The sequence below is a fragment of the Oncorhynchus mykiss genome, chromosome 11 (assembly GCF_013265735.2).
Source record: "Oncorhynchus mykiss isolate Arlee chromosome 11, USDA_OmykA_1.1, whole genome shotgun sequence".
Classification (NCBI taxonomy): Eukaryota; Metazoa; Chordata; class Actinopteri; order Salmoniformes; family Salmonidae; genus Oncorhynchus; species Oncorhynchus mykiss.
In genome coordinates, this window is record NC_048575.1 from 55,422,886 (window position 1) to 55,448,954 (window position 26,069).

Here is a 26,069-nt window from a genome sequence, read left to right on the forward strand (position 1 = left end):
AGGTGAAAACGTGTACAATAAGGGTGAAAACAGTCCTATAAATCTACCCTAATTCTTACTAATCACAGAACTGTATGACAATGGTCCAGTCGTCGTGAACCGTGCACCAGGCTCCAGGTTTAACCTGCTACGTGTGGTCAGTTCCATAATGATTCAAATAGGCTTCATGTCAATTATTGCACAACGTTTAGTCTATATGATACAGACGTGACAGAGGAAAGAAAGGTAGACGGAATGGAATGATGCAAAATGTAAGATACAAATTGAAGGAAACCAACACTAAAAAATACCAGTTCTAATACTGACGGTGGCTCCCCATAGTGGTTACTATTTAAGATGACACAAATTGTAAAGTAAAACTAAGAAAAGCCTGGGTCTCCAAATTTCATCCGTGCAAATTATGAGGGCATACAAGAAAAATTCTGAATAAAGGCACAACTATTTATAGCCTACTTCACTTGGGAAAAGGGACTGCAACACATGTCATGTTTATATGATTTTCAGTTTGCTTCATATGACTGGTTTCACATTCGTCTCCAGGGGAAAAAATAATCTAAAACAATTGAGTATGTGTATTTACAATCGCCTTCTCCTTATCAACAGCTCTCAATGCATACATTACAGTGCATGGAGATTCAATTGGAAGAAATAAAGTAGACACTTGTCCCACTTGGAACTGGTAGGTTCGCTAGACCTTATTCATGGTTTCCTCGCATATAAAGGTGGTGGAATTATTAGGGAATCAAGGTCAGACTATAGCGTATCTATAGACACCTTCGCCGCACCATTTCTTTGATCTCCCCCCAAATGAATGAATAGCAGGGCAGAATACGCGCAGAGAGAAAAGTGCAGAAAAAAGGGAATTACGTTTAATTTGCCAGTGCTTGACTCGAGTCGGAATGCCCCCCACCAATGAGCACACATCTTCACCCCAGGCCTATGGAAATGCACTGCCACCACTGCCTTTTGCCATCGCCACCAATTCAAATAGTATTGTGAATAGAGTTCGATGCTCCTCTATAAATTCCAGTCAGGCGACTCTGAAATCAAAGGTTCTGTGCCTCAACTTCATGCCGTTCTTAGTCAACATCTTCAGGCTACTTCTTAAAGCCAATCTTTGAAAACAAATATTTTTCATCTTCATTGCTAAGACATTGAATTGTTTCAAGTTGTAGTAAAAGAACGAAGAGAAAACATCAGATGCAAAGGGATGAAGTGAAGTTATATCCAAAAGAACCACATTCAATGGTGTAGGTGCTTACCTCAGCCTTGTGGACTTTGAAATGTTTTCCAGTTGATTTTCGATTAGTACATTTCCTCCACAAAGAAAAGAAAGTCCTGGCTATGTGTTACTCTGATTCAAATGAAAACCCTGGTAAATGTCTGAGTTCAATTTAAGAATCTGAAAGTACATTTTATGCCGTAATAAAAAGGCTTGCAAAATATGGTATTTTAAACATTTGAGCACTAATTCCACCTCAACCTTGAACACTTCAACATCACAGAATTGTAATATACAGTTGAAGTCGGAAGTTTACATACACCTTAGCCAAATACATTTAAACTCAGTTATTCATAATTCCTTACATTTAATCCTAGTAAAAATCCCCTGTCTTAGGTCAGTTAGGATCACCACTTTATTTTAAGAATGTGAAATGTCGAGAGAATGATTTATTTCAGCTTTTATTTCTTTCATCACATTCCCAGTGGGTCAGAAGTTTACATACACTCAATTAGTATTTGGTAGCATTGCCTTTAAATTGTTTAACTTGGGTCAAATGTTTTGGAAAGCTTGTGGAAGTCTACCCACAATAAGTTGGGTGAATTTTGTCCCATTTCTCCTGACTGAGCTGGTGTAACTGAGTCAGGTTTGTAGTCCTCCTTGCTCGTACACGCATTTTCAGTTCTGCCACAAAGTTTCTATAGGATTGAGGTCAGGGCTTTGTAATGGCCACTCCAATACCTTGACTTTGTTGTCCTTAAGCCATTGTCCATTTGGAAGACCCATTTGCAATCAAGCTTTAACTTCCTGACTGATGTCTTGAGATATTGCATCAATATATCCACATACTTTTCCTTCCTCATGATGTCATGTATTTTGTGAAGTGCACCAGTCCCGCCTGCAGCAAAGCACCCCAACAACATAATGCTGCCACCCCCGTGCTTCACAGTTGGGATGGTGTTCTTCGGCTTGCAAGCCTCCCCCTTTTTCCTCCAAGCATAATGATGGACATTGTGGCCAAACAGATTTATTTTTGTTTCATCAGACCAGAGGACATTTCTCCAAAAAGTACGATCTTTGTCCTCATGTGCAGTTGCAAATCGTAGTCTGGCTTTTAAAAAAAAAATTTTTTTGACTCCCCAATTTCTTGGTATCCAATTGTTGTAGTAGCTACTATCTTGTCTCATCGCTACAACTCCCGTACGGGCTCGGGAGAGACGAAGGTTGAAAGTCATGCGTCCTCCGATACACAACCCAACCAAGCCGCACTGCTTCTTAACACAGCGCGCATCCAACCCGGAAGCCAGCTGCACCAATGCGCCGGAGGAAACACCATGCACCTGGCCACCTTGGCTAGCGCACACTGCGCTCAGCCCGCCACAGGAGTCGCTGGTGCGCGATGAGACAAGGACACCCCTACCGACCAAGCTCTCCCTAACCCGGGCGACGCTAGGCCAATTGTGCATCGCCCCACGGACCTCCCGGCCGCGACCGGTTACGACAGAGCCTGGGCGCGAACCCTGGGACTCTGAAGGCACAGCTGGCGCTGCAGTACAGCGCCCTTAACCACTGCCTCCCTGATCTTCTAATACAGCACCAAGTTGGTGATTGAGCCCATCCGCTGCTACACCAAGATCCAAAGGCCATCCTGAAGCATTGTAGTCCTGGTCATCCCTGTGTGGTCTCAGAACCTGTCTGCCCATGCGGACTGTTCTCGTCCCCGAGAATAACACATGAAAACAAGAACTGCGGTGCCATCATGTCTAATGACAACCCGTACATGATACAGATCACCATTTATCTTGTCCTCTCTGACATCATCCTGGGAGTACTGATGTTAAAGTGTTGCATATCCATCTTTGTTCACCTGGCCATCCATCTCCAGCACATTAAGACCAGTACCAATGGTTTCCACGCGCCTAAGCTGGACTCTGAAATGCAGGTGATAAACATGACCCTGGTACTGTTGGTTTCTCTATATGTACTATCAGGTAACGGTGAAGAAAGAGAATGCCATTGTGCTCTCTTTACTCTTCTATATCACTTTCAGTGCCTTGGTTCTTATGGTAAGAAGAACTTCTGGAAGGTTCTCCTCCACTCTTACAATGTCTGCCTGGATGAGTTTCCCTGTCGGTCCTGGCTGAAGGTGCCAGAGACCAAATGCAAAACCAGCTCTGCTCACAGTCGAACACTGAGGTCAGACCAGGGTAGGCAGTGAGCTGGCGTACATTTAACGTGTTTGGATAGTATGGGTTTAGAGCCATCTGCTTGTCTGACCACTTCACTTCATCATTAGGTTAAATGTGTTTCTTATTCTTCCAGTCATAAAACTATGATAGCTTAAAAACTATTTATCCACATGTTATTTTATAATAGCCCTGTCTCTGTTTGATGTTGTTATCAGTTTAATTAAGCAGTTTTTATTATGGGTGTAGTTATTAAGTCATGATAATAAACAGAGTAGTTCAAGCCCTGGATGCTGATTGGCTGAAAGCCATGGTATATGAGAGAATATGGAGGCGAAAGAAAACTGTTTATAATAGCAATACGGCACCTCGGTGGTTTGTGCTATTTTTGCCAATATATCACGGCAAAGGGCTGTATCCAGGCACTCTGTAAGAACAGCCCTTAACCGTGGTATATTGGCCAAATACCACATCCATTCGGGCCCTATTGCTTAAATAACCTCCCGTGTCTTTTGCCATTCTAGATATTAAGATTTTACAGGCCTTATTAATATCATGGCTAGTCATTTTGGGGCCTTTGCCACAGCCTGTTTCTCTGATCTCAACAGCTAATATCCCGTGTGTTTCTGAGAGCATAGCGAATGGGATTAAAATGGTTCAGTAAATTGTTCTGACATCTATAACCAGGTCATTAGCATAACAACCAAACAATACACTCCACCAATCAAACTGCATTTGAAGTGTAAACAAATATTTTGCTGAAAATCTGTGCCAAAATCTGTGCCATGTATAGTGTTCTGTAGAACCTCTGCTCACGAATCTAAAATATTAAGACAAATATGTGACAGCCATATGATCTTTCATAATTCGGCAACACTGACAATACCCCCACTGCTACATTCCCTCTAGCACCATCTAGTGAAGTCTAATATGGAGATACACAGGGGTATTTCTAATCATTCAACTGCACTTAAAGGAAAACTCCACCCCAAAAAAACATTTTTTTGTTATTTGTTTCATTTAGTCCATTGTTGACATAGTACCAAAATGATTTGCTTGTCAGCAATCGGGTTTTCAAGATATGTAACTTTCAAAATACAGAAATCATCCCTGTATGATGCAAACTCAAGTTAGTTTTTGGGTGGACTTTTCATTTAATTCTACTTCTATCTATTGGTCAATGGCTTCTATCCATTGGTCAATATTGACGATAAAAACCAGGTCTCGTGAAACTCGTCCATGGGATGAGCGAATATCACAGGGCAGCCTGGAAGCATCACTTCTTTAGTCATGTGACTCAGGGACTGCAGGGAGAGTGATATCCTGTCCCCCAGTATCTGACAGGAAGGAAGAGGCCATTAGGAGGCCAGATTACCAAGACCAGTATCTACATATCACACAGGGCCTACTGCAATAAATTACACTTGTAATAAAACTCCCTCCCCAGCCCAGGCAACACTACTGTACAGAAAGAGACTGCTTTCACATATAGGGAACAGTCTTGTGTTATAATACAGTCCACGTAAAGAAACAATGTTGTGCTCTTGATACATTTAATACCGCTATGAAGAATGTTCACTTTCTCAATACACAACATAAAAATAAAGCATGAATATGACTGAAGCACAATTACATGTAGAACCTCTGGTATCTCAAGGAAATTACTGCCAGACATAAATTCTCACATTCCACATCACTATTTACCAGAATTAAAATTAGGCTTTGTGTGACAGAATGAAAAGAATCTCACTGTCATACCATCTCACCAGACGTCAAGGTCCTTCATTATGCTCTCAATTATCGCATAATTATTCATCAAAAAATATATAATGAAGTCCCAACTAGTGCCTGATATGTCCTTGATAAGGGATGACACCGGCAATAGATATGAGTACAGGATAATGATTCTGCTGAGGACAGAGACTGGTTGTCTAGCCTTCTGTAACAATACCTTCAACAGAGCAGTTTGTTAAATTCTTTATTTTTGTTTGGTCGGATTTACAAGTTTTATTGGTAAAAAATATATATATATTACATCTCTTCATGCTACTATAAAGCTTTAAATCTCTTTACAAATATCTGTTCTGATCAATGTTAGAAAAACTCATTTAAAAAGGGTTAGATCCCTTCTAAAATATCTTTGATCCCTGGAAATAGTCTAAACTAAAATACTGACTCATTCTTGCACTACATACATGAAAAGGTCATTTCTGAAATTCTGAAAGATTACATGCATAGATGAGCAATTCAGAGGACAAAGAGAGCATTGCATTGTTTTGAAAATAACAACTATATGAAACCGAATAATAAAATACAATGTATACATTGATTTATAAATCAAGTTGAAATTTTCACTGTTGAAAGTAGACCGATGTAAATGACCATGTCTCTATCTGTCCAACTCAAGTTGCTTGATGAACGCATACCAATTAACTTGAAATCTTTAAAATAAGTTAAAGTAATACAACAATGAATCAATAAAAGCGTAATAAAATGAAACTATGAAATGCACCAGGACTTGGGAGAAAAAAAATACCTGCCAACTTTAAAACAGATTATTGAGTTTGTGCCATACCGTGTTAAAATGACAACTTGCTAAATATGTCAAGCGAATTTGTATAGAAAGCATGAGTTCAAGACATACAGTATTTTGTTTTTTATAAAACGTCAAAAATATACAATTTAAAAAAATCTAATTTACATTAATTCCTTCCAGTGCATGTCTCTAAAGATTCTGAAATCATTGAGGTACTATCTTAGTGTGCTTTCATCACACACATATGTAATGCATAGTTAATCAGTATTTATGAGTTAGCCAAGGTTATTCAATGTGACTATCGTCCACAAACGTATTTGGGGGAAAGTTCCATTTTGATGACAAATCTCAATTCCCCCCAAAAGGACTACTACGCATGTACAACCTATGATCTATGACTGGGTCGAGGGAACCAAAAAGTCATCCAGGGTCGCAACCATAGATTTAGACTATATAATCAACAACAATAGAATCAAAGTCTGTTGAAAATCAGTCACAGACCACAAATTCCCTGCTCTTGATCAGCAATAGTGATTCTAATATAAAAAGGTTTTCACCTAGCTATATCACATAATAAAACATGAAAATGCAGTCACCGCCTGTGCTTTTCTTGACGAATGCCCAAAACAGGCACTGGAAATTATGAATAGTCCAGTGTGATTCCAACACATAATGACAAAAGACAAAATTGAAGCTTTGGTCATTCCTTATCCTTGCAGTGATATTCCCAAAATATATACTACACTATATACAACATCATCTCAAAGACCCTTGGGAAATATGCTAAGGTCATTGTTATTATTGCTTTTTCAGAAATATATACACTTCCCAAATCATGAATTAAATCCACCTTCATCCAATTCCCCATTCCCAGGAAACTAGACTATAAATGGACTCTCCTCAAAATATGAAAAGGCGTGTGACCCAATGCACCACGGCTTACAAAGACATCTGTCACACTCCATTTTACAACATACCATTCAATTACTTTAGTATGGAAACAATTATGCTTCTGTTTCTTAAGAGATTCACAGGGCACACACAACACGTACCCAGCTTGTTGGAATAACTCGTAGTAAGTATCAGAAATATCCATTGTTGACATGTAATTCTGAAGTACATAACAGGTAAAAGTACTGGTCCTGAAATAGTACTGTAATAAAGTGCTACAGTACCACAAGGTGAACCAAACCCTTTTCCCAGGCAGCAGGTCTCTGAACCAGATGAGAGGGGCTGTCCGGGTGGAGGATCCTCACTGAGGATTATTCTCGTAGGAGCCAGGGAACATAGACTTCCTGGTTTTAGGAGGAGGTGGAGGGGGCTTGCTGTCAATTTTCTGAGGCAGAGGAGGGTGGAACTATGGAGAGACCGGGGAAAAAATTATCATGTTAAAAATATTCTGTTCCACAATGTGCATTTTACTAAAAATATAGATGTTTTCAGTGAAGATATACCTCAAGGGAGTTTTGGGAGATGTCAAACATCTCATGGGGATGTTTCTTTGGTGGCATGGGTGGGGGTGTTCCGGGAGTGTCAGTGGTGGCATCATTATCACCGGGGAGAGATGAATAAGCTGCAGAGAGAGAGTGACAAAACACACACATTTTAGGCTGCATGACAGCTAAAACTATTTGTGTGTGAACTACATGGACAAGAGGTCAGATATCCTGCACAGGGTTCTATATGTCTGTGTGCAGAGTGAAGCTGTAAGCATCTCTTTAAGGATGTGTAGGATAGGCTGCTTTGTAGGTATGCCTTGTGTGTAACTAAGCTACATACTGGAGCTGTGAGGAGTCTGAGGAGAGGCTGGCAGGGGGCTGAGTGGGTTGTCAAGGCTGAGGTGAGAGGAAACACCCTGGAACAGAGATAGGGTCAGGCGACGATCCCCAAATTGCAGACTTTTGGGTCTCTGCGGCTTCTCTGGAAGGGTCTGCTAAGGAGTAGAGTACAAAGATACAGCCCTCCTTGAAATCACAGTCAAGTAATTACTGCGAATGTATTAGCCATTTGTGCCTTAGTGCAGGAGCCCAAAACAGTTGTAGTTACCTCATCTATGTCTGGCTGTCTCTCCACCAAAACCTGTGACTTGCTCACACTCCATTCTTTTCGGTTCTTTCGACCGATCCGGTTGTCATCCTCAGAGCGGGACAACATCGAGGCCCGGCGATCGTTGGCAGTGTCACGGGACAACAGCGAACTGATGATGGATATCAGGACAGAGAGAGACAAGGGGGAGGTGTACAGTTAGATGGTTATACTGGCATGTGCAACACTTCAGAATGTCACACTGTGAGATGTGGAAAAGCACAGACAAATATTCCTGACAAACATAGCAACACAAATAGACTACACCAGACTACACTAGCCCAAGAGGGAGACAAACACAGGAAGGGAGGAGGGAGGGAGGAGGGGGACTGACTCCTTGGAAGAGGGAGGGAGGATGGAGGGAGTGGAGGGACTGACTCCGGGGAGGGGGAGGAAGGAGGAGGGGGACTGACTCCGGGGGAGGAGGAGATAGGATGGAGGAGGGGGACTGACTCCTGGGAGGAGGGCCGGGAGGGTCCGTTAGAGGAGGTGGAGCCGCTGGAGAGGCCTGAGGAGGTGGTGGAGACAGTGGACATGCGGCGCAGGGTGGAGGACAGGATGTAGGGCATCACTACGGAGCCCACACGACTCTTCTTCCTTTCAGTGAGAGAGCAGGGCTGGGACACACAAATGGGATTAAACATCATCAGGAAACTTGGCAGGGACTAAGCGGAATGACAGGCAAAACACTAACAACAATAGAGTGCCTTAAGCAAGATTTATGGTCCTGCAGCAATATAATGTACACTCTGCTTTGAATGAGGGAAGTTTGATAGGGAGGCAGAGGAGCCAATAGCTAAATTTGGCACAATTTTACATTAAATAAGAGTTTGCCATTGGAAACTGACCAGGGTTATGACGCCGTAATGCTTCTCCACTCTCTCCCGCAGGTCTGAGAAACAGGTGAGCAGGCGGTTGTGTAAGGGCTTCAGCTGCTCCGTGGATTTCTCTCCGTGGATTCGGATGCCATCAGCCAGGAGAGGGATCTGAGGGGAGAGGAGGAGGGAGCCTCTGTTCTTATAGCAGGTACTGCATGTCTAAGTACAGGTTCAATAACAAGGAGAGAATTACAATTTACCTGGAGGGCAATAAGATGTTTGAGGACCTCAATGCTCTCAAGGTCATCTGGGTGTTCATGCATGTAGGTGTCAGTGAAGAATGCCTGTAGAGACAGAAAAGGGGTGGAAACAAGCTTAGCATTTTGAGACATGAAGATGTTGTCATATGCACATTAAATACTAACTAAAATAACAGTGACCTAGAAAATAAGAATATCAGGTTACAAATCTTCAATGAAATGTGAAACAAAATTGTATAGGATTCAAGCTCCTAGGTAGTAATAGTCAAGTGAAACCTTCTCGTAGTTGGAGTAGCCACCCATGACGGCAGGGTCAACAATGCCATTGAGCATCATGGAGAGTGGGTGGACGGACGTGGAGCTGTCACAGGCCTGCTGCTGCACCAGGTTACTGAGCTTCTCATTGGCCATCTCCATGGTCTCCACAGCATTCTGCAGAGGGCTGATCTCCTCCTGACCAGTAGGAAAACCAGGAGAGGTGAGGAGACATCAAAGTGTAAAAGACCAAATTGGGTGAGTAGGAACTATTTGCTATGGGTGGTAGGGAGTCCTCAACAGTGTTTAGATTAAACATACAGCACATTAACACCAGTAAGTTTGTATTACTGTGATTTCTATCAGTAATGATGATGACACTTACAACAGAGATGGACTTCACTTCGAACCATTTGAGAATCCCTGGGAAGTGATAGGTTGTGATGTAAGTTGTCCTCTCGATCCACATGGTCTGTAACATGAGGCGGAAAATATGACGACTGAATGGTCAACAACACAAATGTTTTGAGCAACAACCTCTTGTATTCAACTGCTAATCAAAAAGGAACACCTATGTCAGAATGCTGTTGATTGACTACAGATCAGCGTTCAACACCACAGTGCCCTCAAAGCTCATCACTAAGCTAGGGACCCTCGGACTAAACACCTCCCTCTGCAACTGGATCCTGAACTTCCTGACGGGCCGCCCCCAGGTGGTAAGGTTAGGCAACAACACATCTTCCACGCCGATCCTCAACACTGTGGCCCCTCAGGGGTGTGTGCTTAGTCCCCTCCTGTATTCCCTGTTCAGCCACGACTGCGTGGCCAAGCACGACTCCAACAGTTTGCTAATGACACAACAGTGGTAGGCCTGATCACTGGAAACGTAAGACAGCCTATAGGGAGAAGGTCAGAGACCTGGCAGTGTCGAGCCAGGACAACAACCTCTCCCTCAACGTGAGCAAGACAAAGGAGATGATTGTGGACTACCGGAGAAGGAGGGCCGAACACACCCCCATTCACATCCACGGGGCTGTAGTGGAGCAGGTTGAGAGCTTCAAGTTCCTTGGTGTCCACATCACCAAAAACTATCACAGTCCAAACACACCAAGACATCGTGAAGAGGGCACAACAACACCTTTCCCCCTCAGGAGACTGAAAAGATTTGGCATGGGTCCCCAGATCCTCAAAAAGTTCAACAGCTGCACCATCGAGGTAGTGCGTACGGCTCAGTACATCACTGGGGCCAAGCTTCCTGCCATCCAAGACCTATATACTAGGCGGTGTCAGAGGAAGGCCCAAAAAATTGTCACCTGCCACCCAAATCAGACTATTCTCTCTGCTACAGCACGGCAAGCGGTAACGGAGCGAGTCTAGGTCCAAAAGGCTCCTTAACAGCTGCTACCCCCAGGCCATAAGATTGCTGAACAATTAATCAAATGGCCACCCGGACTATTTACATTGACACCCCCCCCCTTGTTTTTACACTGCTGCTATGCACTGTTTATTATCTATACATAGTCACTTCATCCCTACCTACACGCATATTGACTCGGTACCCCCTTTATATAGCCTCGTTACTGTTATTTTATTGTGTAACTTAAAAAAAAAAAAAATGTTTAGTTCATTTTAGTAAATATTTTCTTAACTCCATTTCTTAAATTACATTGTTGGTTAAGGGCTCGAAGGTAAGCATTTCATGTGACAAATAAAAATGCATTTGATTGGAAAAGGGCTACATTCCTGACTTTAGAGTGTGTGCGTTGAATGGAGGAATTTGTCTTTGTTAGGGCTCTGCAGCATGGTGAGTCTGAGCTGTGTGCCAGGTACTCACTGCAAATTCATTGTCGGGGTCCTTTGCGCCTTTCCTAAAGGGTCTGGAATACTGAAACTGGTCCACTTCATTGGTTCTGTAGTAGCTGGGAGAGGAAGAGGGACAAACAAATGAGTTGCATGAGTAAGAACTAAGAAAATGTATTCAACCACAAGCTGTTGTGTTCCTTACTTCAGGATCTGCTCAGGAACACCCTTGTCTTTGAACTGGGCGGGCACAGTAAGGACTGGCTTGACTGTAAAACACTGGATATCTGTGAAGAGCAGGTAAGGATAGGACTGTGTATTATTAAAAAACGAAAACCTTTTTAGTGCTGTAGGGGGAAACGGAGACGGGGGCTAGTGGATTACTGGCTCAAAATTGTCCTTGAGAAAGGTATAATAAGACTTACCTATAATGGGAAATACATCAACTGAATAATGTCCTGACTAGAAGCATTAACACCAATTAACATTTAAATAGCATTCATAGCTGGGAGCGTGAGGGCATGCTGCAACAGGCCTAAAGGATACGCTGTCCTTGGGAGTTACAGATGTTGTCCCCAGGGGGCGCTGTGCTGGTCATCCTGGCTGCGTTGGGGAACTGCGACAGCAGCTTCAGACTGAAGTCCTCCAGCCACTCGTACTCCTTACCACGGTAGATGAACACTTTGTTCTGTATGAGCAAATCCGTTCACAGATATGGTGAGCCTCCATATACGGTAGCAAATTAAATGTGAACGATAGGATTTAATTCGAACTTTGTTATTGAATGACATGCTACAGAAGATGTCAAAGATGGACTGTGGTCGACAGGAACGTGCCACTGCACTGTAGAAATAGACGTGCGTCTGCCAAATGAAGGCTATTCTAACCGGAACCTGACAAGATCATGGAAGGTGTTCAATCCATAGAATCCCCCACTGCTTTATGGAACTGATAACTAGTATCGCCTGCATGCTACATCATCACCGTGAAACATTTTTAATATTGACTATCATTTCATTTCACGGAGAGTTCCATAAGTAAAATGAATAAAAGGCACATAAATATAAATATCTCAGGCGAATGAGACAGAACTTGAAATGTGCTATGGAGGCTGGATTTCTGAAAATACGTAATAATCTTACCCTGAGGAAAGTGGGGAATCCAAGGCCATAGTATCCCACAGCAAAGTATTCTGGCTGAGGCCGCATGGCATGCATTATATTCTCATAGAACTGGGCTTGCTGTTTCTGTGTACAACAGTAGGGAGAGTATAGAGGCTGTAGTGACAATGAGCTAAATTAACAGAGCCACAATCAGGAACAAAGATAACATACAACAGGAAACACTTAAAATACTGTAGAAGCTAACCAGTTCCCTGTGCACTGTCAAAAATGGAGGATCCATAATGAACATAGATTCATAGCAGTGCAGCAAAACAATGTTTTTGTACAACCCCACTGCAGGACTGTTGAATACCACGATGACACAGTATTTACAAAAACATGACTTAAAATAGAGTATCACTGCATAATTAACTGAATGATACTTCCTAATGGCAGATGCCAGTATGTCTGTATGCATGAGTGGGACTATTGGATAAAAAAGGTTTGACACAAGTGTGGCAGCAACTCTGATATCTTCCCCATTTCCTCAAATTGTTTCTGCAGTAATGGGTTGTTTTTTTCTTCAACTATCACTGGATTGAGCTAGCTGAAATTACTTTCTGTCTTAGACAAGACATGGTCATTCTAGCCATTGACAATGTATCGTGAACAATTTATTGGCATAATTAACTCCTAGTCTTTGTGGGCACTGAAAAGCCTGTCCATTTTACAGCAGTTGAACTAGTCCTATTGAAAAGGCCTCACACTAAATTCGCAGTGGGCTATCCCTTTCTGGCATTGTAAGTGGAACCTTCACAAGCATTTTTTTGTTTACATGTAAAAACTAAGATGATAATCATTTTTGGTTTTACTGTTTGCATGTTTTAGGGACAATTTCTATTTAGTAGTGACAATATTTTGATTAAATCTCAGACTAAAACACGATAGCAAATGATAAGTCCTCTTACCAGCAGCTGGCTCAGCTCCATGAAGTCGAACATCTGGTTCTCGTGCATCTTTGCCAGCTGTTTACCCATCTCAATGGCTTTCTCCCACATCTGAACCGATAAATGCAGCAGTTGGTAAAAAGACACGAGATGTGAACATGGTTTAGACATCACCATCTGTCCATCACTAACACCTCTTTTCAATCAAACCCTAACAGCAGGTTTCATCGTTGATGTACTGTGGTGAACAGGGGAAATGTTTAGCCTAACCCAGAAATCTGGTACCCATGTTTGATTGAATATGGCCCTCAGCTTCTTTTGCAGCAAATGAAACAGACACAAATATTTCTGACAGTAGCTCATATGGTATGTTCAGGGGTAAGTAGCATATGATCTCTGACTACATATGCTGTGAAATATACTGGCACCCTTGCACGATTCCCAATTTCTTCTTGAATAAGTTGAAATTGAAAAAAACTTTTGTTGTTCATACATGTATTTGTTTGATTCACAACAGCACAGAACCAAAACATTTCATAAAAAGTCCCAACATTATCTACTTTACAAGGTAAAAATAGCCATTCAACAATTTTTGAAAAGAGAAAACAGAACATTCTGCTCCATTGCAAAGTGGAAGGGTGACAATATATTTGACAACATATGTACATCATGCTTCCTAATAGGGTCACTGGGTGAGGGTGGGAACTCACTTTGCCCTTGTCCAGGTTACAGATGATCTCCTGGAAGAGTCTCTCTTTGAGCTCCTGCTGGGTCCAGACATGTTTGCCATGACCGGGGATCAGATGTGGGGCACAGGGCTTGTCAGACCACTGAGGAGGGCAATATATACAATACACAAAGTGCATTTAGTTTTCTAGTAATGTATGTCATAGTATGTTAACTGGCATTTTAGGGAAATAAGCCAAAGACGGTTGTTTTCATTGAAAGTCGAATTGAATGTTAATTTGACTGAGACCTCGAGGAGTTCGGCGTGAAGTAACAGGGTGTATGCTGCCTCCGTGTAGTTCTCACAGACAAGGTGCAAATCCCTGAGCTTGTACAGATACCTGAGGACGAGGTCAGTATTTTAGAGTGATATCTAACAGATAGTAGGTAGAATCTACCGCACACCCAAAGCTGATTTGTAAAGGTGCTGGAGGTAAAATGCAAAACTGGAGAAACAAAGGAAAAAAAGAGTCTCCGTACACTTCCAGTCAGATGTACATTTATTTGACTATAGCTGAGCTTTCGGTCAGTCGACCTTGCTCTGAAGAAGGTCGGCTGACCCGAAAGCCCAGCTATAATTAAAATATATTTGCATCTGACTGGAAGTGTGCAGAGACTTTTTCCTGTTTCTCCAGAGTGATAGCTAACAAAATGGGATCCAAAGAAGAGTATACATTGAATCATCGGTCTCACCGAATGTATATGTCTTCCCGCTTCTTCTCCTTGTAGAAGTTCTGTCACAACCAGAATAAAAACAGCGGCAAAACTCAGCTTCTGTACAATTGTTTGATAATATTTTTGGGGTTAAAATCAATTGCTTCAATGTAGAAACATAACATCTTGATATAATATTCTTCTGAGGTGGCTCAATCTTTCTGATTAGAGTTTGAGTTCCACATAAACCAGTCCGAGGTGTTAGTTAGCACCTGGTAGGCTCTCCTGTCTCTTAGTGATGTACTGTAAGGGCATACCAGGACATTAACGGTGCAGCTCATGCGGAGCTCAGGGCTCTCGTCATGTGTGATGGTGCGGTAGGCCAGTAGCTTCTCCAGCAGACTGCTGAGCAGCAGAGCCAGCTCCTCCCCTGACTGAGACAGGTATCTGTGCCTCCGGCAGTGCTCCAGTAGTCTACACAATACCAACAATGCAAAATGTCAATGAATACGGGAGTTATATAGTCCATATTTAGGTCTCGACTATGAAATCATGACATGACTAATAAGAAAAAGGAATTAGCCTCTGTCAGGGTGCTTACATTTTCTCCAGCAGGATTTTGTACTGTTCATCCCCACGGCCTCCCTCTACCTCCTGATCCAACTTGGTGATCAGTTCATTCTCAAACTACAGGTACAGAAAGACAAAAAAAATCTGCTCAGCCAAATACAGCTGGGAGCCTCTGTGTACAGTGATACTGTAAAGCCAGACAGGAAGCACTACCGTGGGCAGCTATCTCACCATGTTAAAGGTGCGGCTGGGAGTGAAGTTGTGCTCACACTGCATCATGTCAAAAAAGATGGGGATGGTGGCTTTCCTCAGCTCTGGCTCAGGCACCAGGGTAGCCTTTAGGATGGGCCCCACCATGGCCGGGATGAACTTCATCTTGTGGGGGCCTGAGGGATGCATAAAGTCAGAAGCAAAATCATTTGAAAGGGCAGTAAGTGGCTCTCCATTTTCATGCAAACAACAGGACAGTAAACTCATAAAGCGGTAAACAAAAAGCAGGCCACCACCATGAAACTAGGCAATAAAACCTTGTCCTCAAAGCCTTTTGCCACTGAACAGGCCATTATATAGATGTCTTTATTTGTTGAGTTTCTGTCTTACAGAGATAACAACCCCCGGACAGTACTTACCAAGATTATACCACATATCTCGGATCTTAAAGCCAATGCTCTTCCTCATGTCTCCATACCTGTAACCACAACATAGAATTATACTATATACTGTAGAGCATATGCACACGAACTTACAGCACTATTTCTTATACATAAAATTCAGTTCTCTGTGGAAATGTTTATATTTTGTATTAATAGTTTAAGGGAATTTGTATTTAAACTAATTGAACCAAAGAAATAAATAAAACATACTTGTTCAGTATTTTATTCCGTTTTTCTTGAGAGAAGGATTCCAGTTGCAATGACTTGTGGGTAAGGAATGCAACAGTCAAGTGGAAGTAGTTGTTCCAGAGCTAAAAAATAAAATATGATAGTTTTTACACAGACATTGGGACAATGATTGACCTAAATAAGTTGACATTAGCAGAGAGACACGGATGTATTTTGTCCATCCAATCAGAAGGTGGCGACTGGAGACCCACCTGCAGCTCAAAGTGGGTCTGGTCCATGAAGTACATGTTGAGGACCTCAGAGTACTGGTTGATGGCCCGCAGAAACACACCAATCTGCAGGAGGTTCATGGTCATCCAGTCAGAGGGGAAAACGTTCCCCATCAGGTCCTTAAACATGATGAATGTCTCCATCAGGAAGTCCTGTAGTGGGCCAGGGAGAGAACAGTTACCTTGCCTGTAGTGGAAGTACCTAGATGTATGCATCTCATGTCTGCACAAACATGTGGGGTTCTGTTTCTGACCGATTAGTAACATGCTGAACTATGCACAGCAGTCCCCTTGCATTTCTCATATTAGACCCACACAGTTCAGTAAAGATGCAAGGACAGAGAGATCCTCACAATGTTCCAAGTCAGTCCCATGAAATGTCTATAAACAATAATCACTTCAGGAGCAGTTACAAGCACCAGTGGTTGAATGCCAGCTATCGACTGGATGATTCAGGAAGAGCTATGCCCAGGGCAGGGGAGGTGTGCCGGCCCACTTACAATGATGTCTTGTCTGGTCTTGAAGGTGCTGATGTAGTGGGCGTAGTGCATGTCATCCATCTGCTTCAAGATGGCGGTCATGCAGGCTAGGTAATGACCCTGCCATTGAGATAACAGAGCATCAGTCACCTTAGTTGTAAAACTACTTTAGGTTCCCACATATAACATGTTTCATGCTTTGAAGCTAATTATAAGCTATCATTCATTGTTGTATGCTTATAAGTGCCGACTAAGTTATTCATAGGATGCATAGAAGCAGCTTTTCAGGACTGTGCCTTGTACATGGAAACTTAAAATAAATAATTTCCAAATGAACAATTGAAAATAACTTGACGTTTTCTTTTGAGTTGAAGAACTGTCAGAGTACTGAGTATGAGTCTTACAATGAGAGTGGAGGTTCTGCTCATGCTGATGACAGTGCGATTGACCCTGCGAAGCAGCCGCTCCATTATCAGTTGGACATGGCCCCGGGTTGGACCCTGGGACACAAACAGGTCAGATCAAAAATGAATGTATCAAAACCAATCCAGTTAAGAGTTATGGATGTCAGGGATTTCAATGTGTCTAATTGCAGAGATAGAGGTGTGCTATAGCCAGTAGCCACTCACCACATTCTTGCGGTCCAGGTTGTCCAGCACAGTGCTGAGCAGCTGAACACAAGCCTCGTGGTCTGGTTTATTGGAGTGGTCATCCAGCTGCCCACTCAGCTGGTCTGTCACCAGCGGCAAGAGGACATCTCGACACTCTGTGGGGTCAAAGAGGAATAGAGCCTATTCAAATGTGTCATCCTGTGGTTCTGTTTTTAAATAGAGATCATTCTAAAGTTATGTTTGAGCCAGAGAGGCGCTACAGTACCTGACTGTTTGAAAAGGTCACTCTCCACCATCTTACACATGCAACCAAGTTTCTGGCGCACCAGCTGAGAGTCAGGGATGCTCTCAATGAACTTAGTCAAAAGAACACTAGTGAGAGAGACAGGATGAAATTCAGAAAGAGACAAGGACATTTTATATACAGGAAAAAAATATAATTTCTGCCGATTCAACAGTTGAAAAGTCATTACAAGGAGTTACCTGAGCTCCACAGGATCAAAGACATTCTTGATGTCATTAATGATGGTGGGAAGGTATTTTAGTATCGCCCCCTGAAAAAGACGAAGGTCTCAAAAGTCTTTAAAAAAGAACACGGGGGAAATATCACTGGATAAGGCTTCTGTGTTTTACAGCTCTAGTCAGCTCGAAAGTGTTTTAATTCACGTTCTTCTGCAGTTTATCAAGTAAAACTTGACTTCAACTATCTTTCACGAAGCCAGCATAAGGCTTCAGTGAACATAGAAAGGGTAAGCTGGTTTGAACAGCTGACAATTATCAGAATAACACAGTAAATGTTGCATTACCAGGCTATGCCATGCTAACAAAGTGTGCATTAAAGAAGGTGAAGTACCATGTTAGTGCCAATCCCAGTTTCTCTCCCCTAAACCAACTCACCTTTATCTTCACTCCCTCATCCAGCGGTCTGTCCATGAGTGTGTTGAAGGACAGGAAGAGTGTCCGTATGGAGTTGAAGAAAGCATCCTCACTGGTCCCATAGAATCTGAGTAAACAAAATAGGGACATTGCTCATTTCACAAACAAACTAATATTGTCTCGCAAATGTACTAGTATGCATGAGGAAGGAAGGTCACGGCTATGATACCTGAGGTAGAGGACCCGGGACTGCACGATGAACCTGAACAGGTACTTGAGGGCTTTGAGGGCTGAGTACAGTCTCTCGGTTAGGACAGGCTCATCTGCATGGCCCACATAGTAATTCAGAACCTTGGTAAGCTTCCTGAAAAATAAATGGAATAGGGAACTCAGGCACACCAGTAATTACATATAAATGAATTCTGAATGGGTGGTGAGGTGTCAAAACAGGAGGAAGGAAAAATGAACGGCATAGAGATGAAAATGTGAGAAAGGAGAGAGCTCGACTCACATGTAAGCCAGAGTGGCACTGAAGTGCTTGTTGATGTATGTCTCCAGTACTGGGTTAAAGTGCTGGAACTTGATGTCTCCAATCAGTGTGATTATGAACACCTAGAAGAAATGCAGAGCACAGTCAGGAACCGGTGTAATATAGAATCCTGCTAGAAAATAGTGTAACATTAATCATTTCTAATATACAATTGTCTTTTGGTATATTAATGACAGATGCCATTAACCCTGATAACTTAATGCAAGTAAGTAACCCACGAGTACAGAACTCACCAGAGCATTAAACAGCAGTGTGTCATAAGTCTCCTCCTCTGAAGTCTCCATCATGATACTGAAGAGGGCATCAAGTGTGTCCTGTAGAAACTAAGACCACAAAAGACAAATGCATTAGGCTAGGGTGTCCTTGTATGTAAAGCCAGTTAAGAATGCTAACTCTGGAGCAGTCAGACTCACCTTGACAATTTCCCCCCCCTCAACCTCCATCAGGCGCTGCAGGTTCTGGTCCAGCTCTTCAGGGTTGGACCTCCAGTTCAACAGGCCCAGGAGATCCACTGGAAAACAGCAGAGGAACAGCAGCATATCACTTTTACTGACCCATTTCATATAAACTTGAATGAGTATGTCAACACCACTCTGATTTGTATTTGATACTTAAGATGTTGTTTCATATCCATTTCCTCCATGGTGCTTATAGATTAGAGATGATTGTGTCCTACAACAGTACCATTCTGGGTGAGTTTAGTGGAGCAGGTGAGAGTGCCAATCTGGAAGCTGTCCTTGGTGAGTGGGATGACTCCTGAATGGTTAAAGGTTTTCCCTGTCTGCCTCTCCTTCTCCTCCACTTCAGCCCAGGAGCCTGGCAGAGTCAGGTATGTTTTTGCATCCTCAGACTTCTTTGCGTCAACCTAAGAGAAAAATATATATATAATACTAAAACATATTCATTGATATGCAATTTGATATTCATTGACCAGGGAGCTTTTTATTTTATATAAAATATAATTACTTCACCATTTAATCGATAATGAAAAATAATCCCTACAGGGAAAGAAAGATCTCCAACTGTAGTCAAATGTATCAGAACCTTCTGGTTCCACCAAGATGTCTACATCATACAGGGTCTGTGACAGTTAGGGTTGCAACGCTACTGGTAATTTACCAATGTTACTGAAATCTTTATAGGGAAGGGGGGGTACCTAGTCAGTTGCACAACTGAATGCCTTCAACTGAAATGTGTCTTCCACATTTAACCCAACCCCTCTGAATCAGAGAGGTGCGGGGGCTGCCTTAATCGACATCCACATCATGGTCGCCCGGGCAGCACTTGTTGTTAGGGTTAACTGCCTTGCCAGCTCGAGGATTCGAACCATCGACCTTTCGGTTACTGGCCCAACGCTCTTAATATATCAGGCTGAAACCCTCATATTAAACACCAATGGTATTCAAATTTCATTTTAAGTTTAAATTTAGGCGAATGTTTTACAGCTTTGCCTTTATATATTTTTTATATAATCTTATTTAATTATTTCATATGTGATAAGGCCACAAGAGGGCCAGAGACAATTACAGACACCTGTGATAATTTGAAGTAACCAAAAGGGCCACTGTCTTGTGATAGATTACATCAAATCCTTGAAAGATACCAAAACAATATACCCTCTCTTAACAACCCTAGTGACAGTAACAGACTGGTGTGCTGGTCCCACCTTGTAGACGATGAGGTCATGTCTGCCGTCTCTCAGCGTGGTTCCGTCTCCTTTCATCAGGCGGACGAACGCCATGCCAAACGGCTTCTCTGATTTGTCTCTAGCTAAAGGAAACACAGTCGTGTCAGTGGGGACCCAATCAACCAACTCTGAGGAACACATTTATACTCATGCTGACCAGCTCCCAGAGGGTTAGGGCAGGCTGCCCGGCTGTCGAGTGTTTTTAGAAATGTGAGGCACTCACAGTCCTGAGATGATCTGTGTCGAAACATCACCCTGAGATGACAGCGACCCACATCTTCAATAGGAATAGTCACCTTGTAGGGGGAGAAGAAAAGGATGAGGAGAGGAGTGTATCATGACAAGATTATAGACAGAGAAAGTCATATCTGGTGTCTGTCTAGCATTTTGTATGCGTGAAACAATCCTTGCCAATATCTCCTCTAAAGGTTTTATTGTTATAGAGCCAAATTGATTTGGAAAAGTAATTGCTGAACTTGAGCCACCATGAGGAGAGTCCTGACAGAAACACCTGGGATGCTGGTAAGTGAACTGTACCTTGACTGTTTCATTCCAGCTTGGCTGCTTGACCTGGTAGTAAATTACAGACTTGTATTCTGTGATCCCATCATATCCAGCTCCAGGAAATATTGCTTTCTATTCAAGGGGATGGAATGAGCTTCAGTCAAACATAGGATACTTTTTTTTGCAGATAAGAACATTTTATACATCCCATGTAAACATTAATTGGTGTCATTTTATAACAAACCCTGAACTGCAATGTTGTCTTACAGTCAACCAACCTACATGACCGACATGCAATACTTGAGGTCAAAATTGTTAAAGAAAGAAAGGTGGAAGCACGTATAAATGTTAGGACGGCACCCTTACCTCCATGAGATTGCCATCGTTATCTAGAACACTCAACATCACCTCAACATTTTTGGGTGACGTTTTTTTACCACGGTCAAACTCCCCCTGCAGCAAGGTGACATAGATATCGTTCCTCACATACCCTAGAGAAGAATTAGTTGGTTAATACTAAACAAGGATCTATTGCCTGTCACTGCTGTAAAGGCAGCTACAAAGTATGCAACCCATTGTTTCAGACAATTCAGCTACAAAATATGAAAATGTAAACTTATGGCACCTGGGAGGATGATCTCAGGGAAGCCCATCTTTCTGACGATGGCGGTGGTGCGATCAACAAAGTGAGGGTAGTCCTTCCTGACCTGGGACAGGTCACCAGGAAGCAGCTTCAGTGTCACAAACAGTCCTGAGAACCCAACAGGGCCCGTCAATGAAGACAAAGTTAGTAAGACAGACAGTAACAGAATGTTCAGAATCGATTCACACAACCTGTAAAGGTCCTATTTAGAACCATGACCCACATTTCAAAAGCCCCTTCTGAGTTATATTCCTTTGTATTTCATATTCTGTTCTACTCTGCTATATTCTGGGCAAACTGGTGAGTTGTTGCCACATCATGTCAGTGAGGGTCTCTCTTTACCCTGGCCCTTGTGGTTGACCTCCCGGGTGTTAATGACTTTGTTGAAGACGGCGGTGAGAGGCTCGTTCTCTCCAATGACCCGGGATGGGAGGAGAGGAGAAATGATGAGCTGCCTCTGACGGATGTAGGTCTCCATAGCTATCCTGAGAGAAATGGGAAGGAATAGGAGGGGGAGAAATAGATTGTAAAGGTGGGACTGACACGTGGATTGATCACAAAACATAGAGCAACGAAAAGCATATTAAGATACTGGAGGTGAAAATCCACAAAATATAAAAGTGCATGTGACCAAGAATGAATGGTAAACAGTCTCCAGTTGCATTTTTGTTAACACTGTACAACAAACTTAGACTTGATCTACAGTATGGTATAGCAATAGAAAGCATAATGCTGTATCCTAACAGAGTTCAAGCCATTTGTCATTTGACTATAATGGTATAAGAGCAGGTTGATTTCAAATGGACTGGGGACCACTAACACAGGGTGAAAATGAGCAGAGGCTGTTGGATATTTTAAAACACTCACTGCTGAAAGGGGATGAAATGCTGCTTCTCCTCATCGTCTGCTTTTCCATGGGCGATATCTGTGATGTCCATCACTGTGGACAGAGACGATGACGTTGTGAATGCTGTGGTGATAGGGGGCCATGGCTAATATAATAAGCTGATATCAATTCAATTATCTAGTTATTGCCACTGCTGCTGCTAGCATGGCCTCACTTTAATATCTTTGGTATTTGATTTCCCAGCTCGAGCTATTTTACAGCAGAGGTCTTTCACTCTGATTAAGTAAACTACAGAGTAGAGCCACAATGTCGTTTGTGTTTGAAAACTAGTTATATGGCCCTCACACAACTGTTGCAATGTACCAGAGAAGCAATGAGAACAAGAGAATTCCACAAAAACAGCATAGGTAGGATTCCAGCAGGCCGGTCTGCGTGACATTGAGCTTTGTGTTGCAATAGATGGTTCAGTCGGCATTCCTCTTTCTCTCAAAATGTGTCATTTCTTAGGAAATAGCTGAGGGAAATGAGAGCTCTCTATTGTTCCCTATGATTCTGGGTTCAGTCCATTTGTTGTGACACCCGAGGAAACCATTTCTCATCCAACACAGAAATGTAATCCTTCACTCAAAACAAAGAGGGCTGTTAAAAACTTTTGGCGAGGCACACAACCTGGAAGTGTTTTAGGGGTCAGGAAGGTAAGCAGGTGCAGGTGTGCTTAGGGTGTGTCTGGCTTTTATCAAGGACAGGGATTACTACTGTAACTTTTTATTTAGGCTGTCAATTTACCCATTCATTCAAACTCAGAGTATGGGAAGTGTTCTGATCTCAGATTAATTGAATTCCATTGAATTGAATGTGAATGTGAGCAAACAAATATAGTGAAGCATTAAAAGACATCTCACCAGCCACACCAAATGGTCTCCTTAACCCTCCAGTGTGTTTCTTGCCCTCCTTGAGCTCCATGCTGCCCACTCTGATAATCTGACAGACGAGGAAGAGACGTGGCCTAATCAGGTCACTGCTGCTCAGATCCTGACCAGATTGGAGGAGAGAATTTTAATGCAAAGATAAGAACTACATAATGCAAGTACAATTAAAGTTTCTTGGCAGAAAATATTCAATATCTTATGCAAATCTGCTTACATAAAGCTTAATGTGAGCAGTTCAGAGCCTGTCTGAGGAAATAAATGGCATGGCATAGCATGCCCCATCCAAGGACTGTCACTGCCCATCTGTCAGGCCACATGGCTACTAGTTTATTACATTTACAACAGAGAAAAAAGACAGAAAGTAGAAGGGAGGGTTTCATCTGTTACCGTGAAAAGGGCAGGCAGGTTGTTGAGTTTCTCAATCTCTTTGGGCATGCCCATGCTGTCCCAGCGCACCAGGAAGTTCTCACTGCAGACATAAACAAATCAGGAATCCCAACTCACTTACCTCACTATAGCCACTCTGTAACAACCCTTTTTCGGTGTTTGACAAGATACACAAATATATCAAAAGGGTGATATAATGTTATGCAATATCTGCATATATGTGACATGGAATACACATGATTACGGGATAAAAACTTCTTTATGGTGTCAGAAAATGGTATTGGTAGTGATGTTATCTGGTTTACTATAATGCAATGAATTGAATACATTGATATCTGACCTGATGAACTCAGACTGGTCAGGGTCATAGAGTGACATAAGCAGCTCTGCATCCTCCCCGATGTTACACACAAAGTTCTTGAGGTTCACGAAGAGACTGTAGGTGTGCACCGTGCTGAACAGGGACTGGCGCCTCATCTCCAGGTTCTGCAGACGGGTCTACAGAGGAGCACAGACACTATATGAGCGAACACACAATGCACTGGCAGGGCAACCAGTATTAGTCAGAGAGACAAATGAGAGAGAAAAACACCAGCTAGCCCATGCCTTCTCCTCCTGTATTCTGTCATCTATACTGCGGGATGCAGTCTCAAAGGCCCTGAACAGACTGACTGTGCTGGTGCAGTCCGGGTCCAGAGTGTTCCCCGCGTCATCTCGCACCACCAAGTCCAAACCCAGAATCCTGTACAGAAAGAATCCCATATAGTTTTAGACAGATTTACAAGGGCATATTCTTAGCACAATGACTTTACAAGCACGTTTATGTCACAGTGGAATGGAGTACAATTCATACCGGTTTCCATAATCAATCTTAGCTGTGACTTTCTTCCTGAGCTCCACAAGGTCATCCTTGGGTAATGTTCCTGACACTATCTGAGATCGATACTCGATGAGGCTGTAGGCCATCTGCTGTACGCCCCTGAAGAGAGTGGTCTTGTTGTTCTGTCAAACAAACAGTTATATTCATCATCACAGCCACCCAGACTTACATAATCACACTTTTCCAAACAGAGTGAATGTCAGAGTTGGATAACAGTATAAGGGTAATGTGAATAAAATGCAAGTAGGGAGATTGATAAGAAACTAATATTTACCACGTACCACATACAGCTTGTACCATATTTGTGCCCATTCCCTCAGAGTGGCACCGAGTTCCAGTACCAGTGGTAGGTCTCCTGGGATAACTATTTCCTGTTGGCTGAAGGGGGAAGGAAAGAAATAACCAGATATCCCAAATACAATGCATGTCTAATAACATGACATGAAATGAGTGACACCTTACCCTGTCCCTTCAACTTTCGCCTCCTTCAGGTGGATGTACGAGGCTGGGAAAATGCCCTGTGAGATGAAACATAAACCTCTTCTTCAAACTATTTTCTCATTTCAATGAAACACTATGAACGGATGTACGGTTGTTGCCATACCTTCCGTGATTTGTCCCGTAATGTGTACCCTCTGTACCAGCCTGGGGAGATTAGAGATTGATAGATGGAAATAGAGACATGACAGAGATATAGGGATAAATACAATAGATAAGATAAGATTGATGAGAAGAGGGCAAACTCGATCCAGATGCTGATATTGACTGTTCCATCTTTCAAGAGCATTTCATTAAACATCGCTGATAATTTTCCATGCATGTCTGGTATTGAGCACAGCCTTGGTTCAATGTTTTACAAAGTTCCAGAGTGTTGCAAACTGTTCCTTAACGTGTAACAGCTTGTTGTATGTGAGTGAGGCTAGACTGTTCATGCTCACCTTCAAATGTCTCAAGTATATGTACAGTGTCTCCCACCTGGAGAGACAGCTCCTGCTCGCCTCTGGAGTCGTAATTATAAATTGCTGAGAGAATTGACAGGCGGGGGCGAAAAGAGAGACAGTCTTACTACGTGAACCAACATACAAACACAAAATGACAATCCCCAGCAAGCTCAAGATAAAGGAAGTGGAGACAGAAAAATGATATGAAGAGCCAAGAAAAGCTTATAGACTTTGGCCTTTTCCCAAGTCATATCTGATAAAAGGTACATGGGTAGTCGGGTATGTCTTGTGCTGTGAAAAACCATGCTTGAATTAGAGTAAACTTTTTTTATGCATTGAAAGAATTTACAGGTGCATTCTCATGGTGCATGTGAAATTCTGTGATGGCTGTATACTGGAAACGCAGTTAATACAAGCATTTCGCTACACTCGCATTAACATCTGCTAACCATGTGTATGTGA

The 26,069-nt window shown here is 42.5% G+C and overlaps 1 protein-coding gene across 3 annotated transcripts in view; it reads right to left on the reverse strand.

The window, feature by feature from the left end:
- Positions 1-4,944: 4,944 nt before the first annotated feature.
- Positions 4,945-26,069, reverse strand: part of LOC110535990 (dedicator of cytokinesis protein 5) — a 32,828-nt gene continuing 11,703 nt past the window's right edge. Inside the window, exons 2-51 of one of the 3 annotated variants that reach the window (XM_021621427.2) lie at positions 25,605-25,688; positions 25,271-25,311; positions 25,129-25,184; positions 24,948-25,044; positions 24,640-24,788; positions 24,393-24,528; positions 24,127-24,284; positions 23,787-23,868; positions 23,373-23,502; positions 22,491-22,563; positions 21,966-22,108; positions 21,606-21,731; positions 21,347-21,471; positions 21,014-21,112; positions 20,700-20,772; positions 20,456-20,559; positions 19,474-19,654; positions 19,203-19,300; positions 19,023-19,112; positions 18,751-18,851; positions 18,469-18,603; positions 18,261-18,366; positions 17,847-17,917; positions 17,629-17,735; positions 17,382-17,518; positions 17,157-17,252; positions 16,774-16,872; positions 16,256-16,426; positions 16,026-16,126; positions 15,792-15,850; positions 15,394-15,548; positions 15,194-15,279; positions 14,910-15,066; positions 14,632-14,672; positions 14,189-14,279; positions 13,923-14,042; positions 13,234-13,323; positions 12,305-12,409; positions 11,709-11,850; positions 11,368-11,449; positions 11,197-11,281; positions 9,748-9,834; positions 9,384-9,560; positions 9,108-9,191; positions 8,878-9,015; positions 8,483-8,646; positions 7,991-8,141; positions 7,724-7,874; positions 7,399-7,517; positions 4,945-7,301 (exon numbers count right to left, since the gene is read on the reverse strand). In XM_021621427.2, coding sequence (XP_021477102.2) covers positions 7,197-7,301; positions 7,399-7,517; positions 7,724-7,874; positions 7,991-8,141; positions 8,483-8,646; positions 8,878-9,015; positions 9,108-9,191; positions 9,384-9,560; positions 9,748-9,834; positions 11,197-11,281; positions 11,368-11,449; positions 11,709-11,850; positions 12,305-12,409; positions 13,234-13,323; positions 13,923-14,042; positions 14,189-14,279; positions 14,632-14,672; positions 14,910-15,066; positions 15,194-15,279; positions 15,394-15,548; positions 15,792-15,850; positions 16,026-16,126; positions 16,256-16,426; positions 16,774-16,872; positions 17,157-17,252; positions 17,382-17,518; positions 17,629-17,735; positions 17,847-17,917; positions 18,261-18,366; positions 18,469-18,603; positions 18,751-18,851; positions 19,023-19,112; positions 19,203-19,300; positions 19,474-19,654; positions 20,456-20,559; positions 20,700-20,772; positions 21,014-21,112; positions 21,347-21,471; positions 21,606-21,731; positions 21,966-22,108; positions 22,491-22,563; positions 23,373-23,502; positions 23,787-23,868; positions 24,127-24,284; positions 24,393-24,528; positions 24,640-24,788; positions 24,948-25,044; positions 25,129-25,184; positions 25,271-25,311; positions 25,605-25,688 — 5,558 coding nt within the window. In that variant the 3' untranslated portion in view covers positions 4,945-7,196. Of the gene's footprint in view, positions 7,302-7,398; positions 7,518-7,723; positions 7,878-7,990; positions 8,142-8,482; positions 8,647-8,877; positions 9,016-9,107; positions 9,192-9,383; positions 9,561-9,747; positions 9,835-11,196; positions 11,282-11,367; positions 11,450-11,708; positions 11,851-12,304; positions 12,410-13,233; positions 13,324-13,922; positions 14,043-14,188; positions 14,280-14,631; positions 14,713-14,909; positions 15,067-15,193; positions 15,280-15,393; positions 15,549-15,791; positions 15,851-16,025; positions 16,127-16,255; positions 16,427-16,773; positions 16,873-17,156; positions 17,253-17,381; positions 17,519-17,628; positions 17,736-17,846; positions 17,918-18,260; positions 18,367-18,468; positions 18,604-18,750; positions 18,852-19,022; positions 19,113-19,202; positions 19,301-19,473; positions 19,655-20,455; positions 20,560-20,699; positions 20,773-21,013; positions 21,113-21,346; positions 21,472-21,605; positions 21,732-21,965; positions 22,109-22,490; positions 22,564-23,372; positions 23,503-23,786; positions 23,869-24,126; positions 24,285-24,392; positions 24,529-24,639; positions 24,789-24,947; positions 25,045-25,128; positions 25,185-25,270; positions 25,312-25,604; positions 25,689-26,069 lie in introns of those variants that run through there. The other 2 variants (XM_021621426.2, XR_005034678.1) reach the window with 2 other exon arrangements.